Source organism: Lates calcarifer, linkage group LG16_LG22 (genome assembly GCF_001640805.2).
Source record: "Lates calcarifer isolate ASB-BC8 linkage group LG16_LG22, TLL_Latcal_v3, whole genome shotgun sequence".
In the NCBI taxonomy this organism is placed as follows: Eukaryota; Metazoa; Chordata; class Actinopteri; family Centropomidae; genus Lates; species Lates calcarifer.
In genome coordinates this window covers 150536-163524 of record NC_066848.1, presented here as the reverse complement: position 1 = coordinate 163524, position 12989 = coordinate 150536, and the positions used below count along the sequence as shown (strand labels likewise).

At 45.9% G+C, this 12989-nt stretch overlaps 2 protein-coding genes across 4 annotated transcripts; one reads left to right on the top strand and one right to left on the bottom strand.

The window, feature by feature from the left end:
- Positions 1-91: 91 nt before the first annotated feature.
- abhd12 (abhydrolase domain containing 12, lysophospholipase) lies at positions 92-10798 on the bottom strand. Of its 3 annotated transcripts, none has more exons than XM_018662172.2 (14): positions 10677-10798; positions 8979-9153; positions 4533-4654; positions 3744-3849; positions 3473-3589; positions 3355-3385; positions 3231-3276; positions 2935-3064; positions 2799-2836; positions 2178-2257; positions 2015-2097; positions 1301-1379; positions 1029-1156; positions 92-616 (listed from the first exon to the last, which is right to left on the bottom strand). In XM_018662172.2, exons 2-14 carry the CDS (start codon positions 9149-9151, stop codon positions 580-582), a joined length of 1170 nt encoding a protein of 389 aa, XP_018517688.1. In that variant the 5' UTR covers positions 9152-9153; positions 10677-10798; the 3' UTR covers positions 92-579. The 3 variants fall into 3 exon arrangements, with proteins under 3 accessions (XP_018517688.1, XP_018517690.1, XP_018517692.1); XM_018662174.2 differs by lacking the exon at positions 10677-10798 and adding an exon at positions 10295-10541; XM_018662176.2 differs by lacking the exon at positions 10677-10798 and adding an exon at positions 10305-10541.
- A 13-nt stretch (positions 10799-10811) lies between these two features.
- On the top strand, positions 10812-12902 carry gins1 (GINS complex subunit 1 (Psf1 homolog)). The gene is made up of 7 exons (XM_018662177.2): positions 10812-11028; positions 11379-11443; positions 11832-11930; positions 12015-12105; positions 12269-12385; positions 12469-12543; positions 12637-12902. Exons 1-7 carry the CDS (start codon positions 10954-10956, stop codon positions 12703-12705), a joined length of 591 nt encoding a protein of 196 aa, XP_018517693.1. The 5' UTR covers positions 10812-10953; the 3' UTR covers positions 12706-12902.
- The last annotated feature ends 87 nt before the right edge of the window (positions 12903-12989 follow it).

Below are 12989 nucleotides of genomic sequence, written 5' to 3'. Positions count from 1 at the left end.
CTGCACAGCTCAGATGAATAAAGCTAACCTTAGCTAGCTATCTTTGCTATTTTTGTGTTTGTTCTGAGCAACAAGACGCTGAAACCGCAGCTACATAAAACAAGAAATATTTAATTCATAATTCAAGTCATAACAGGCCTTCAAACTGAGACATTTCTTAAAAACAAACCAGACCCTGAAACCTCAGACAGAAGAGTCAGACATGATCAGATGGACCCAAAGAATAAAAACCAACAGAAACAAACAGAAAACAAACAATAAATCACACAGATCATAAAGAGTCAAGCTCCGTGTGTCGATGATAAAATATTAAAAAGATAAAAACGCAGAGATTCTTCACTTCACGTCTCTGTTGGTCGTCCAGTTTGGTTTCCCGTCTCTCTACAGTAAAAACTCTCGGCTGAACCGAACCACCGTGACCCTGTGAAGCCAGTGTTTGTGTGTGAGGAATGATAACGGAGAGAAAAGGGAATGATGTGTGTTTGTGTTCAGTTCATGCGACAACGTTCAGTCCATCAGTCAAACAAACAGTGGTGTGTGTGTGTTGTACAATAAGAGTGTGTGTCCTTCGGTTTCTCCTCAGTGTGCGACAGGATGAGCTGTGCCAAGGAAATTACTGAAAGAAAAAACAGGAAGCAGAAATGTTAGAGTCAGAACTGGAACCACAGGCACTTTAAACCTGCTGCAGGAGTCATTCCTTTTTATTTGACATTTTTCGTCTTCCTGTGTCGTGATGTGTCTGACAAACCTACTTGTTGTTAAACACTGATAACAGAAAGAGAATGTTTCGTTTTCCTGACGATGTGGAAGTTCATTTTGTCCCCTGGCAGCCACCGTAGACTCTCTGACACTCAGAGAGGGAGAGCTCAGGTGACAGGTGTTCATTTGGCTGCAGTCTGAGTTCTCACCACTAGGTGGCTCTAAACCCTCCACACTGCTGCTTTAAATACCTTCAGTAACCTGCAGGCTTCACCTCCAGCTGTGGAAGGTTTTTTTAACAGTTTCCTGTGTCTGAGTCGCTGCTGTACCTGAGGATGTTTGGCAGCTCCGGGCTCCTGTAGATGAACTTGTGCTTGTAGGCCAGAGAGGACGGGAAGGGAACGAACTGAACCTTGTGACTGCTGAGGCTCTTTGACTGGGAGGCCATGTTATACAGCTGCAGGAGGAGGAGGAGGTTTAGTTCAGCTTTAACTCCAGACACAGTTTTGGGTTCATGAACGCATCAACAGCTGAGAAACATTTGTATTTAATGAGTCTTATAAAACTACAGAGGTTAGTGATGTGTTCAGGTTCCTCGTACCTTTTTCCCCAGATGAAAAGGAACCACAGTGTCGTCCTCAGCGTGGAGGATCAACACGGGACAGGAGATATGATTCACACTGAGGAGAGACACAGTTTCACTGCACATCCACACTACAACTCTGCAGTTCCTCTACTGTCCACTAGGTGCTGCTCCTAATTAACTCAAACTAGAACCAGTCATTAGTGTTTTTATCATCATGTAGTTTTCCTGGTTATTGATGCACTGTTGTTGATGTGAAGTATCTGGGAGTGATAAAGCCTGCAGGGTCAAAGGTCAGCAGCTGTAATAATCACTTCTCTGATCAGTCTGCTCTGGACTTTGTCCTCAGTCTGAGCAGCTCTGAGTCTGTTAATCAGCTGCTGAGCTCAGAGCTGTTTCAACACTTTAAATTCCCACAAGCTTCAGAAACACAAACAAAGATCCTTTAAGATCCTTTTAGTTTAACCAGAATCATCTCTACATATCAGCACCAGAAGAAGTAATCAGATGCTTTACTGAAGTAAAAGTACCACACAGTAACACAGACACACTAACAGATGGAGGCAGTGGTATTCCAGCAGCTCCTGGTTAAATCCCTGTTTTTGTCAATGGAGTCTGGTGCTGATGTATAGAGATGATTCTGGTTCAGGTTTATCTCCTCTTAAAGATGTGAACTAAAGCTCAGAGGTCAAAGGTCTCTGTTACTACCTGTGGAGGTTAAAGGTTACTTACTTTTCGTCACTGGCGAAGCGGATGTTGTTGGCTGTGATGGCGTCCAGGAAGAACCAATCAAAGCCGGGCAGGTATCTGTACACCTGAGAAACACACACACCCATCAAATACACACCTACAGCACTTTAACCTGTCAGTGTGTGTGTGTGTGAGTGTGTGTTACCATGGAGAAGGGGTGGCTCTTGGCCTCCTCTCTGATGTTGGTGAACGGAGACTCCAGGATCAGGGAGTCTGGAGGACTGCCTGGAGATCAAATCATTAATGTTAGTGTTCAACAGAACTCTGCCTGTGGGACCTGAACCACCCAGGTAGATAAAATCACTGGCTTCAGGTAAATCTCACATTACAGCACCTTTCAAATGTCAGCCCTTTCATGAAGCTGGTCTCAGCTAGCTGTCTTAGCTCAGGTGAAAATAAACGTCCATGAGAGGAGAAACACCCTGTGATATCTAACGATAGCTAGGTTAGCTGGCTGGACTCAGATCTGTCCAAAGAACAGGTGAGACCAGGTCGGTCCTGACATCAGACTTCGCACCTACCATAGCCTGTATGTGAGGCGTTTAGGGGACGTCTGTAAATTGCAGCTACAGAAAATAACCTGGGTTACACTCTCCTGCTCTGAACTGCAGCTCCAGAACAGTTTGTCCAGGTTTGATCAGGACGAGACCTGAGACACACTGAGCTATTTAATCTGACAGATTATTAACTGATACATCTATACCTAATCTGACTGCTGCTGCAGGTCTGTGTGTGTGTGTGTGTGTGTGTGTGTGTGTGTGTGTACCTCTGTCACACAGACGTCTGACCAGGTTTGTAGCGACTCTGCAAAACAAAAACAATTTGATCAGAACGTCACCTGAGTGTTTATGTGCAGGTGTGTTTACTGTGTGTGTGTGTGTGTGTGTGTGTGTGTGTGTTACCCTGTGCCCAGAGAGTGTCCCCAGATATAAAGTGGTGTTTTATCAAGACGCTGTTTCAGCCAATCGTAGATGAAAAGAGCGTCTGAGGTCATCCCCCCCTCTGATGGAGACCCGTCTGAATCCCCCCAACCTGCACACACACACACACACACACACACACACACAGACACACACAGACACACACAGACACACACACACACACACACACACAGACACACACAGACACACACAGGTCACTCAGTGTTTTACAGCAGCAGCTTTGTTTCTTCACCGTGTCGACGAGTCGTGTTTCTCACCTCTGTAATCAAACGTGACTACATGGTAGCCTAATGAACTGAGGACCTGAAGGAAGACAGGCAGAGAGGGGTTCAGTCAGGTGACCTCCACACAGGTGCCAACAGTACGTGTGTGTGTGTTTACCTTGTACAGCTGAACTCTGTGGTCTCCTCCTCTGTAGTCAAACACAACAGAAAGGTCAAAGGTCAAACATGATACAGAACAACTGACACAAGTGTGTGTGTGGGGGGGGGGGGGTCACCTGGTCCCTGCGTTGCCGTGGAGATAGAGGATGACGGGGGTGGAGCTGAGCGTGGAGTCGTACCAGTCGCCGTCTTTCCCCTGAGCTTCTCTCCACATCTGAGCAGGAACCGTGTGCCTGAAACACAACGACACACTGTGAACACAACACACAGCCCCTGCACACCTGAACCTGTCTGTGATGTCATACGCCTCCTGTGTGTGTGTGTGTGTGTGTGTGTGTGTGTGTGTGTGTGTGTGTGTGTGTGTGTGTGTGTGTGTGTGTGTGTTACCAGACTCCAATCTTGAGTCCAGCTTCAGGCTCCAGGTAGAAGTTGTGTGTGTGGTTCAATCCCTGGTCCAGGGGCTGCTTCAGGTCGATGAAGTACGGCATCCTCACTGAGGGGAGGGGGGAGGGAGGGGGCAGAGGTCAGAGGTCACATGACTGCTGCTGACTGACACACCTGTGTCATCTCCTGTTACACCTGCTGTCAGTCACCCTGTGTCCCCGCCCACTTCCTGTCCTCTCAGCCAGGTGTCAGGTGTCTCTGAGACTGTGATCAGCTGTTTAACTGATTCACTGATTGATCAGTTATCAGTTAATAAAGTTATCAATAAACTAATGGAAGTCTAATGGAGCCTGATTAACGTTGACGACCTGTAGCTGAACATGAGCTGAGCAGAAATGGATCTGAAATATTGATTATTGATTGATATTGATTGTGAAACTGTTCACTGTGTGGTACTTTTACTGCAGTAAAGTATCTGATTACTTCTTCCAGCACTGAAAGTCCCACAGTAACACAGACACACTAACAGATGGAGGCAGTGGGATTCCAGCAGCTCCTGGTTAAATCGCATGTTTTTCTCTATGGAGTCTGGTAGAGATATATAGAGAGGTTTCTACAGTGTTTACACTTCAGGATGTGTAAATCTCCTCTTTATTTATAAACTGATAATAAGACATAAACATTAACACAATTAGAGACAAACACACACGATAAAAAAGAATAATGACATAATAACAAATAAAAACAAACAAATTAAAATGTGAATAAATGAAATAAAAAACAAACACTCACCGAAGTTGAGGAAGACGAGTTTGGCCTGGATGGATGGACAGAGTTTGATGATGAAGGGGATGGAGACGTAAACGACGAGCAGCCACAACATGATCCTCTTCAGCTTCCCCACCACCCCCAGCCTGAGGGGGGAGGAGGGGGGGGGGGCAGATTATTATACAAAATCAATTTGATCTGTTTTAATGAAAACTCTCAGAGCTCTGTTTTCACAGTCTCGTGGTGCGTTCAGGGTCTTTCCTGGGGAGCTGGAAGAGAAAAGACGACAGAGTCTGAAACTATCAGACACCTGAGTCTCTGTATCAGGTGTAAAACAGGACCCTGCAGGTTCAGGTGTCATCTCCTTTAAAGCTGCAGCATCAGTTCAACACAATCAACAAACAGCAGCAGCTTTAATCTCTGATCTGTGACTTTCTGCTGCAGGTTCACTGAACTATTTCAGCCCAGGTTCAAATATAAAGGTGCTGTCTGAGAGTGTGTGTGTGTGTGTGTGGTGTGTGTGTGTGTGTGTGTGTGTGTGTGTGATAACACTGCTGTTACAGGATCCTGCAGGTCTGTGGACTTTAATTATTCATTGACCCAGAGTCTGCAGGTCCACATCCAGCATCAGACTGATTCAAATAAAACATTTACACTGATTTTACTCCTGAATGTTTTTATGTTGTAATAATAAAACAGGAACAACTGTTTACATTTTTTATTTTAAATCTGAAGGAAACAGATGAATGTTAAAGAACATGTTGAATTATTGTTGAGTTATTTCTGTTAAATGAGCCGAGAACACGAGTCATGAATGTTTTATATTAACTGAAGAAATGACTGAAAACCAGTGAACACTGTGTTTGTTTGTTCATTGATTCGATCTAAAGAAAAATAAAATCTAAAGTCAGAGTCAGGAGGGATTTTCTCTTCTGTTGTCAGGTGCCTAAAAATAACATTTATACAGCCGTCAAACTTAATACAACAACAACACGCTAACACAAAAAAACACCACACACGTCCTGTGAATATGACCCTCAGCCCGCCCCGTAGTTTGAGAAACCAGGAAGTGACGCAGCAGAAACAAAAGCAGAAAGTTTCAAACAGCACCTGCTGTCAGACTGACCTTTACATTCCACTGACTCAAACATATTTATTGATCACAGACAAGATCTCTAACTGTTCCAGATCAATACTGAACCCATTCCACAGATTATTGTCTCTATCAATCAATAATCAATAAGGTTCAAAAACACCAGAGTTTTCCTTTAAAGGGAAAAATGTTTCAGATCTTCACTGAGCAGGATTCAGTTTCCACAGCGAATGAACTTCATGGAGATTAATCCTCTGCACCACACACACACACACACACACACACACACACACCACACACACACACACACACACACACACTCTCTCTCTCTCAGGTCAGTTGTGTGTCTCCATGCGTTCAGCTGGCAGTCGGCCTGCAGTGTTATTAGCTGCAGCCTCAAGGTCGCACAGAGGTGAACTCACCGCAGAGAGGTGGGGGCTGTGTGTGTGTGTGTGTGTGTGTGTGTGTGTGTGTGTGTGTGAGATGGAGGGGGGAGGGGGGTCTGAAGACAGAGTGAGGCCTGACGCTGCAGAGACCAGGATCCTCTGATCACTCGTTGGATCTAAAGGTGACACTTTGGTTCGTGAGGCTCAGAGCTGTGTCCTGCAGTAATCTATTACTCCTCTGTGAGTGATTACACTACAGGTCTGAAGACAGCTCAGCTTCTCTCTGACCTCTGATCAGCTGACTGACTGTAAACCAGACCTCCCTCAGAGGGAGGAAATAAGAGCCGAGTTTGTTCTTTAAATAAATCCTCACTTTATCAAACTGAATCATGAGCTGACAACAACTCTGCTTTGGTTTCTGAACAAAGTTCCCATCAGCCTCAGCTGTGGCACCGTCACACCTGAGGGACTCAGTCTTCACACATCCCAGACCATCTCTACAGAGTCCTCAGGTCTGATATCTGATGGTGGTAAAGATGATCTTATCAGATTCTCCTGTGGTGTGAGGTGTGTTCAGACTGATCTTACCCTCCCTGATCTGCTCTGAGACGATCAATGTTCAATATACGTGGTCGTCCTCCATGTTTGTTTCCTCTGACGTGGTCAGATGTGGAGCTGTGAGTCCAGACTCTGGTTGTTGGAGGTGAATCTGTTAGTGTGTGGTGTGTTGGACGTCTCACGCTGTGACAATCTGACGTGATCCGTCCTCAGGTGTGTGCTGTCTCTCATGTTTTCAAAGATTTTAAAATCAGAGTCAGACTGAAGCCGGGATCAGACTATCACCTGGTCAGATCAGTCACAGAAACATGAGGTCCTGGAGGATGTGGATCAAACATCAGGTCCTCTGGACAAACAAGGAGGAGGAGGAGGAGGAGAGAGCAGCAGGAAGCTTCCAGAGTCTCTTTCCCATCAGTCCATCAGATCAATATCTGTGAACTCAGACTTCACCTGTGTCTGCAGACAAACACACAAACTCATCCAAAAACCTCCAGAGACCGACTCTGGTCTCCTGTTTACACAGGGAATCAGGTTTCAGCAGGAAATCTGAGAACATGTTTACATCCACCGCAGGTCGAGTTACGGAGATCTGACGCTCAGTTATGAGCCATCGTCAGGTCCTTGAATGCAACACAACAACTTCTTTCCTTCCTTTCCTTGTTTTATTGTCAGAGGTTGATGGTGAAGAGATGAGAAACGGCTCCTGTCACAGGTCAGAGGTCAGAGGTCAAGTGACAGACGCTGACTCCGTCTAACACAGAGCAGACTTCTCCTTTCACCATTGATAGAAATGACTCAGGAATCAAACCCGTGACCTGAGCCTTACAGACGCGTCAGCAGCAGCAGTGAGGTCACTTCCTGTCGCCGCCGCCGTTTCAAAGCTCTGAAGTCTGAAGTCGTTCTCATTCAGTCACAGTCTGATGAAAGCATGGACTCACTTCCTCCGTCAGTTATTTCTTCACATGACAAAGATCTAATTTTAGAGTTCACCTCTTTAAACGAGGTCAGACTCGTCGGAGCTGCACTGACTGACTGCAGCACTTTAAAGGAGCATTCTGCTGTTTTAGCAGCTTCATCGCTGACTAATCATCTGCAGCTTTTCACTGTGTTTTTCTGGATATTTGCTGAATAAGTCGAGAGACGGTGAATTAAAACACGAGTTTAAATCAGGTCGTTATTTCTCCTTCAGTCATTTCCTGTCAGATGATCAGCTGAGTTTCAGTTTTACAGGAAAACTCTGGTGTTTCTCTCTGCGATGGACAAATGACAACTTTTAAGTTGTGAAACTGAATCAAACAAACGACTGTCACAGAGAAAAGCAGGACTCCAGACAGACACGGTGCGACCTGTAAATATGTCCCCTGTTGTCAGGTTGGGTCCAAGTCCCTTCACTGTACGAGTGTCTAATCACAGACACGTTGTGATAATCAGGATGTGTAGGAGAAACTTAACTCATCATCACCACAGGATTTATTTGTGCGCTCAGGTTCGACCTGCTGTAATCTGCAGACGCTTTAACGAGGATTAGAGCGGAGACGAGGAGTTAACCTGACAGGACGCACGCAGATTATTCAGAGGAGAAACAGGAAGTCTCTGACACTAACCTACGGTGAGAGACGAGGGTCAGAGAGAGTCTGAGGGACGACCCCGGCGGTCCGACTCACAGAGTTCAAGTGTTTGAAGTGAACTTCCTGCTGATCCTCTGAGCTCTGGTGCTGCCTTCAGGGACTCTGGACATTACTGACTGATCAACACTGATCCTCTGGTCCTTCATTCACCTGGACGATTCTCTGACACCTGAACACTGTCACAGACCAAACACACTCCCCAACGTCAGGGGCCTCTCCCAGCAGGCGGACAAACCCAGTCCACCACCAAGCCTGCTCAGAAACATCTGGAGGAAAAGACTCAGAGCCCCAGGTGTAGACCTGGACTCCTGATCTGATCCAGGACCTGTGGGATGATCCAGAACAAACCAGATCGTGTTTCCAGCTTATCTCACCTTTACGTCTAAAACCCGTCATGAACATGAGAAACGTCCAGAACCACCTCCTCTGTTCAAACTGCAGCTTCCAGTCTGACCAGCTCCTCAGTCTCAGTGGAACCAGTCAGACCAGTTACCTGCACTGAGATTCACTCACACTGAGGCTCAGAAAATATCTCCAATCTTTTTAAAGTTCCCATAAATTAGATTTACATTATCATGTTTATTACTTACTTTAAATGTGTTTTCATAACTTTTTCAGTTTCATTGTTTCATTCATATTTTGTACTTTTTTAATCTGATTCTTCTTGATGAATTATTCACCTGATCGTTTACATTTCCTGCTGCTGACACACTGAAATATGATGTTTCCGTTATTCTGTGGAGAAAAACGTTACATTAGTCTCATCAGTCGGTCCAGGTGCGGACACACCTGTCCCGGCTCTTACCTCCTGAACGGTTTCCCCATGTTCCGCTCCTCCGCCGGGCCCCGCCGGCCGCCGGCTGCGGGCCCCGCTGCTCCCCTGCCGGGACGCTGCTTCAGGTCCGGGTCGCTGTCCAGCAGAGTGCCGGTGGTCCCGCTGTCAGGCTCCGCAGTCAGCGAGTTATTCCGCTTTCGCATCACTGGAAACGTTAAAGGAAACGAGTGTTAACGACAGAAAAACCGACTCGACGACGAGCCGTTACCGCGGGCCTGTGAGCGGGGAGGAGGCCGTTATCCTGCCGGGTGATGGAGCGGTGAGAGCCGGTGAGGACGGAGCTGAATCCCCGCTGTGCCTCCAGCTGCTCGGCGCTCCGCACTGAGACCCGCAGAGAGCAGCTGATCCGCACCGAGCTGCCGCAGCCAATCACGGGGCAGAAACACGACCACGTGGTCTCACCGTGCTGCGTCCACGGCCTCTGGGGAGCGTCGGAGCAACGACAACCAAAACAAAACCGGTTTATGGAGATTACAAAAAAGAGCTCGAGCGTGCTGCATTCATATGCAGCTCGTAGAATTAACATCCACAACAGAGAGGTATGAAAACAGGCTGTGAATTCTCTGCCCGCTGTTTATAGGTGAAAATAACAGCAGCAGAAATTTAACACTGAGCAGCAGCAGAAAAAGTAAAGTATATAAAAGTATGAAATACACACACACACACACACACACACACACACGTGTACAACACAGTTAAACACAATGAGCATTTAAAACGTTTAAGATCATTTTAATTTTTACAGAATTTTGTGTTTCTTCTTCGTTCTCATTAATCACGTGATGACCCCTCAGATTTATCTGGTGACCCTTTGGAGGGGCCCAACCCACAGGTTGGGAACCAGTGGTGTAAACTATCTGTTACTGACAGTAAAATGCTGCTGAAGCATCAGTGACTCACTGATAATAATTTATCACATCAGTCACTTTTCTGTCAAAAAGTAACTTTAAATACCTGAAGTAAATGTAACGGATTACTCCTCTGTACTGGTGGGATTTTAAATCTGACCTTTAACTACTGCTAGAGTGTTTCTACAGTGTAGTACTGGTACTTCTACTTCAGTAATGACACTGAGTACTTCTTCATCACTGACCTGGGTACAGTTGTCGTCTGTATTTAACTAAAGCAGAGCTACAATTGACAGTTAGTTACTTTATTGATAATGATTTTAAACTGATTGATTGATCTAATTAAACACAAACTGCTTCACAGAGCCAAACGTGACGTTCAGTTTTAGACTAAAGCCAGTTTCCTGCTGAAATCAACCCCCAGACGTAAAAATGTACCATTTCAAACCTGACGAGAGCCACGTTTTCTTGTACGATTGTATTTTCCCGTGGAACTCGAATGCAGCATTAAAAGAAGCGACGAAGTTAGCAGCAAAGCTAATCAGCTAATAAGCTTCACCAAGAAGCGACGTAAACCAACTGTAGTATCCCACTTTTTATGACACGTTTATAAAATCGCACAGAGTCGGTAACTGAGCCCGCATCGGCCTCTGGTGGCTCTCTGCCGCCACTGGAAGCTGTCTGACGGGTTTATTTTTAGCCGGAGTGGCGCTGCTGGCTAACCGGAAATACACCGCCTGATAAAAGACGGTGACGGTCCAGAGATAAACAGCTCGTTTACGTTCATGTTTATGAATATAATTATAAAACACATCCTCACCTCTCAGTCTGCGGGAGATAAAGCGGCTTCACCGCATGTCTGGGTCAAAGTTAACTGTTAAAGTTGTTCGGCGGCGACGGGTCGTTTTTCAATCTGATGTTTGTCCCAAAGCGGCATCCGGAGAGTGACGTCGTCATGTCACGTGATGATAACACAGCTTTCCAGTTTACCCGCGAAACGGAGCAGTCCTCCTCTGTCAGAGTCCGGGGTTTTTAATGTCGGAATAAAGGTTTAATTTATCATTTTCTGCTTATTGTTTGTGTTTTACGGCCTCAGGATGTTTTGTGAGAAAGCCATCGAGTTAATCAGAGAACTTCACCGGATGAGCGACGGACAGCTGCCCGCTTTTAACGTGAGTAAGCCCCGGTTAACATCTGTAGTTCAGAGCCAAAGATCTCCGTTTAAAAATCTTACATTTCTAACTTCTGTTGCTTATTCACTGAGATTCACAGCTCTAAGAGGAAAATACCAATAAATATTTCTGTAATTTAGAAACTGTTTTACAGTTCGGCTTCGACCCAACACGTCAAACAACTTTATTACGACGAAACTGACGATTTTGGCTTCAATAGTCGTTTAGCAAAGATGCGACACGCACCTCAAAAATAGTAAAAAGTTAAAGGGCGGTCCGTACGACTCAGACATAATCTGTATTTAGTTTGGTTTGTTTGTGTAAATTCAGGCTTTCTGTCTCGTTTCCAGGAAGATGGACTGCGGCAGGTTCTGCAGGAGATGGAGGCTCTGTACGAACAGAACCAGAGTGATGTGTGAGACACATTTTACTGTTAATTAATATCAGTTAACGACAGTTCTTCAGTTTGGATTTCAGTTTTACTCTGGGTCAGTGCGGGTTTCTCTTTAGTTTACAGGTTTCTGTTTTTAAATGTGTTGTTATTCAGCTGTACCAGAGTTTCCTCAGTTATTTTCATCATTAACAGGAAAATAATAAAGAACACAGCTTTATGCTAGATGTGTTATTCAAATGCTTTTGTCAGTTTCCTGATTTATTATTTTAATTTTCAAGATGTTGATGGATCCCCTGTGTAAGAGTTAAAACCTAAAAACCACACAAGAGAAGATGATCCAGATGATCCAGGTGATCCAGGTGATCCAGGTGTGAGGTGAAGACTCGTGTGATCTCTCTCTGTGTTTCAGTAACGAGGCGAAGTCTGAGGGTCGAGCTGAGCTGATTCCCTCCATCAAACTGCGTCACTGCTGCCTGCTGAGGAACCAGCGCTGCGTCACCGCCTACCTGTAACCACCTGACACACACCCTCACACCTGTGCATCATGTGACCTGCAGATCAGAGAACCGTGTTTAAAGCTCTGCTCTTTCAGATACGACCGTCTGCTGAGGATCAGAGCTCTGCGGTGGGAGTACGGCAGCGTGCTGCCTCCTAACATCCGCTTCCACATGTGTGCAGAGGAGGTGAGTTAAAGTTAAACAGCTCCTGCTCCTGGTTCCTCCTCCTAATGAAAGACACCTCCCAGCTGCATTATGGGAAATGTAGGATCGTCTCCTCTGCTGCTCAGAATCTCTCAGAAGCTTCAGTTTGTGTGTGTGTGTGTGTGTGTGTGTGTGTGTGTTTCAGCTGCAGTGGTTCGGTCAGTATAAAAAGTCTCTGGCCTCCTTCATGCGCTCTCTGGGTGGAGAAGAAGGTCTGGACATCACTCAGGACATGAAGCCTCCAAAGAGTCTGTACATCGAGGTGAGGCGCTCTGGCTGCTTGACCTTTGACCTCTGGCTGTGGTCGGACCTCGGGGTGATGATGATTGTGTTTGTGTTTTCCAGGTGAGGTGTTTAAAGGATCACGGAGAGTTTGAGATCGACGACGGAACAGTGATTCTGCTGAAGAAGAACAGTCAGGTCAGAAACTCGACCTCAGTCCAGTGTCCAATCAATAACCAATCAATAACTGAAGGGAGGTCCTCACGTCAGCGTCCGTCTCTCTGTCCTCAGCACTTCCTGCCGCGGTGGAAATGTGAGCAGCTGATTCGTCAGGGCGTCCTGGAGCACGTCGTCTCCTGAGAGCGGAGGAGAGGACGGACTGACGCCCCCCACCCACACCCCCCCGCAGCCACTTCCTGTCTTCACGTTAACATCAGACTCATGATGAAAACAACAGACAGATTTTTACTCGTCAGTAGAGTCAGAACGTTCCCTTTCTCCAGGACGGAGCAGAGTGAGGATTAAAGACGGAAAAATAAAACATTTCTTTTTCTAAATGTTGGTCTCAGTTCAGTCTGTGAAGAAAAGGAATCCAGGCTTTACAGTGTTGGAGACAGAGTCTTATTTTCTGTGTCTCTGGGTGG

What these genes read in the sequence shown, in the direction of transcription:
- abhd12 (XM_018662172.2), bottom strand. Translation starts at nt 9,151, where the DNA reads ATGCGAAAGCGGAATAACTCGCTGACTGCGGAGCCTGACAGCGGGACC. An exon ending in ACTCGTCTTCCTCAACTTCG is followed by an intron (nt 3,850 to 4,532) that starts GTGAGTGTTTGT and finishes CCCTCCCCTCAG; the next exon opens with TGAGGATGCCGTACTTCATC. An exon ending in AGAGCCACCCCTTCTCCATG is followed by an intron (nt 2,098 to 2,177) that starts GTAACACACACT and finishes TGTGTTTCTCAG; the next exon opens with GTGTACAGATACCTGCCCGG.
- gins1 (XM_018662177.2), top strand. Translation starts at nt 10,954, where the DNA reads ATGTTTTGTGAGAAAGCCATCGAGTTAATCAGAGAACTTCACCGGATG. An exon ending in CGCTGCGTCACCGCCTACCT is followed by an intron (nt 11,931 to 12,014) that starts GTAACCACCTGA and finishes CTGCTCTTTCAG; the next exon opens with ATACGACCGTCTGCTGAGGA. An exon ending in CAAAGAGTCTGTACATCGAG is followed by an intron (nt 12,386 to 12,468) that starts GTGAGGCGCTCT and finishes TGTGTTTTCCAG; the next exon opens with GTGAGGTGTTTAAAGGATCA.